The sequence below is a fragment of the Rhagoletis pomonella genome, unplaced genomic scaffold (assembly GCF_013731165.1).
Source record: "Rhagoletis pomonella isolate Grant_MI unplaced genomic scaffold, Rhpom_1.0 Rhpom_scaffold_00002, whole genome shotgun sequence".
Taxonomy (NCBI): domain Eukaryota; kingdom Metazoa; phylum Arthropoda; class Insecta; order Diptera; family Tephritidae; genus Rhagoletis; species Rhagoletis pomonella.
This window is the reverse complement of record NW_023458556.1, coordinates 61,629,996-61,632,890: the sequence shown is the minus strand read 5'-3', so window position 1 is coordinate 61,632,890 and position 2,895 is coordinate 61,629,996. Positions and strand designations below refer to the sequence as shown.

Sequence of the window (2,895 nt, the reverse complement as noted above, 5' to 3'; positions counted from 1 at the left end):
TAATTAACTATGTAAAAAATATGTTTATCATATACTACGTCTATGCGTAGGCAAATTCGCGAAATCAATTCATCAATATGAGCTGCGATTGGCTGCATAAATATAATATGATAAATTCAATTATACACGAAAATTGATCATGAATTTGGGCACCATTTCATAAAATCGTGAAGTGGAAGTCCGGCAAGGCCACGTTTAACAAACAGCTGTTTACTAAGGCTATGAAGTTTTTAGATCAAAAGCATGTAGTGGCATAACTATGACTTAAAACGCTGAAAAAGGTACGTGGATTTGTTGAAATATTAAAGAAATTCAAATGCACTAAACCAATTTAAGTATAACATGGACCAATTCCTGGTACCAGCGCCTCTTGCTAATTCCAAAAAAATGCTAAAAAACCACAACCTTACTGTTTAAATATTTTTTAAAATAATTTGAGTATAATTTTTTAAAGGCTGGCAACTCTTTCCAAAAAAGTAAAACCTTATTGCACATCTGCAGCCCAAGCCTTTTAATTTGACTCCTGATTTCGGAAAATCGAACGAACGGCGCGGATATGAGAGCATTGACTATTAAATATTTGGAATTCCATTGTTCAAAAGATGGCAACTCTTTTAGAATAAATAAAACCAGTTTGCATATCTACATGCCAAACGCTTTAAGCTGAAATTAGTCGAGAACGCAGAACGTATACTTAAACGCAGTCTGTATACGCAGAATTTTGTCGATTACTGGAGCCCTCAGTGTTGCTTACTACACTGTTGCCACCCATCAATGCATTTTCATAAACTTACCCTTTCAACTACAATTTTTCGTGCTATAATAGATTTTAGCTAAATATAAACTACTTAGTTTTCAACAAAAACCTTATTCAATAGTAAATTTCAAATATTTTAAACATATTTTGAATAGGAACTTATATCTTTTTTACCATCTGTAAAACTGACGAAGTGGCAACCATCTAAAGAAGGAGAGATCAGCTGACACGGAAAAATCGAAATTCCGCAGATTTCTGCGCTACGGGCTACAACTACAGAAAAATTCTGCGGTGTTGAGTTTTCGTTTACATGGCGCTTTGGTAAGACAGATCGTGTCAGCTGACTCGGGTTTACGCACCGGTAGGTTTACGTTCTTGACTAATTTCAGTTTTAATTTGACACCCCATTTTTGATAATCGAGTGAACGGTGCAGATCTGTTGTTCTGAACAAAAAACCCTTTCGCGTATTATATATATAGATGTGTCGACGTCAGCATTTTAAAACCTATTATGGGAACGAACTGTGAACACCCCAACTATGAGCAGGTAAAAACCAAGTAAAACAGCGTTTCGGTGGTAATAGAAATAACAAAACTATCGATACTACCGATAGTCATTTCGATAATTTCACAACTATAATCACTAGATGCATTTGAAATCAGCTGATCGTGACATCATATGGCGTATTTTGCAATTTGTGCTCAAAGCAATTTAAATACGTTTAATTAGCAAAAAAATACTTTTAAATATACATAATAGTAAAGTTGCAATGCAGTGTGCAGTTTGGAATTGCGTAAATGAACGTAAGAACAAAGAGGCTAAAAAAAGTTTTTTCGTTTTTCCAAAGGACGAGAAACTGCGTGAAAAGTGGCTGGAGTTTTGCGGGCGTCCCGCAGGCTTTAAACTGAAGACATGGAGGATATGCATGGATCATTTCAAAAAGGAAGATATCGTTGGAGGATTGGCTTTTGAAATGGGTAAGTATTACATCTTATTGTTTTATTTTAATGTTTTTGTAAGAATGGAATAATAAAGGACTGCGTGAGAAAAGATCTTTGGTGCATGGCGCTGTTCCCTGTATATACCACAATATATCTCCCACCGCTGAGGAAGAATTAAAAAAGTTGCAGAAAAAAGAAAGGAAAAGAGCAGCTGAATCTACAAGTAAAAAAACCACTGTCCTAACAAGATCGGAAGAGAGTTCTACTATGACAAATTGGTCTAGGCCGGGTCTAACCATAAGAAAAGTAACATCAAACGCATCAACTCCTGTCTGGACAATCGCGAACGTTACGCCAAATAATGCGTCGCCAAAAACGTCTGTGCCTATCAAAACTGATGTGGCCTCTGGATCTGATGAGGTGGATGAGGAATCTGTGCAATTAGCGGAAATTCAATCATTACGAATTCAAATGTAAGTTCCAATGACTTATTATTAATTTTTCAGAACTTTTCGTATAAGCACATATTAATATATACATATGAACGTAAATTTATTTGTAGTGAAAAATTAAAGCGAGAGAACTTTGAATTGCTGCAGTTGATACGACGCCAGGAATTAAGACATCAAGATGAAAAATCCGCATTGAAGCAAAAAATAGCAAAAGTTGAGTTGGAAGAGAAAAATGTAAAGGAACCGTTGTTAGGGTCATTACCCGCAAAGCATATTAATATAGAAGTTATTGACGAACATGCAATGAAAAGCGTAATACAGAAAAATGGAGCAGCACAAAATATGGGCAACAGTAGCCTAGGAATAGTCCATAAGGAGGAAGTAAAAATGGAAATAGTTGACGAGAATTCAGAAGAAGATATTGATAATATGCAAAAAATATTAACAGAAGACACAATAGAAAAGCAGTTGCTAGGCATATTTTCCGAAGAGCAAATAAAAATAGAGTTCATTGAAAAAAAGGTAGAAGCAGATTTGGAAAAAGACTTAATGCAGCAAAAACTAGCAAGGCAAAATATAATGAAGAATTTGAAAGGAATGCTTTACGACGATCAAAGAAAAAATATTTTTCAAGAATATATAGAGGAAACGCCACTAGAGATTAAAACAGAACATGAATGAGTATATTAATAATGAATGAAATTTTTTAAATAAACGCATACTATGTATGCAATTAACAGTTAA

The 2,895-nt window shown here is 34.6% G+C and overlaps 1 protein-coding gene across 3 annotated transcripts; it reads left to right on the top strand.

The window, feature by feature from the left end:
• The first annotated feature begins 1,205 nt into the window (after positions 1–1,205).
• LOC118733916 (THAP domain-containing protein 5-like) lies at positions 1,206–2,895 on the top strand. 3 transcript variants are annotated; one of them, XM_036463548.1, is made up of 4 exons: positions 1,206–1,304; positions 1,606–1,735; positions 1,794–2,172; positions 2,262–2,895. In XM_036463548.1, exons 1-4 carry the CDS (start codon positions 1,269–1,271, stop codon positions 2,830–2,832), a joined length of 1,116 nt encoding a protein of 371 aa, XP_036319441.1. In that variant the 5' UTR covers positions 1,206–1,268; the 3' UTR covers positions 2,833–2,895. The 3 variants fall into 3 exon arrangements, with proteins under 3 accessions (XP_036319441.1, XP_036319440.1, XP_036319442.1); XM_036463549.1 differs by lacking the exon at positions 1,206–1,304 and adding an exon at positions 1,491–1,516; XM_036463547.1 differs by lacking the exon at positions 1,206–1,304 and having other exon boundaries at positions 1,421–1,735.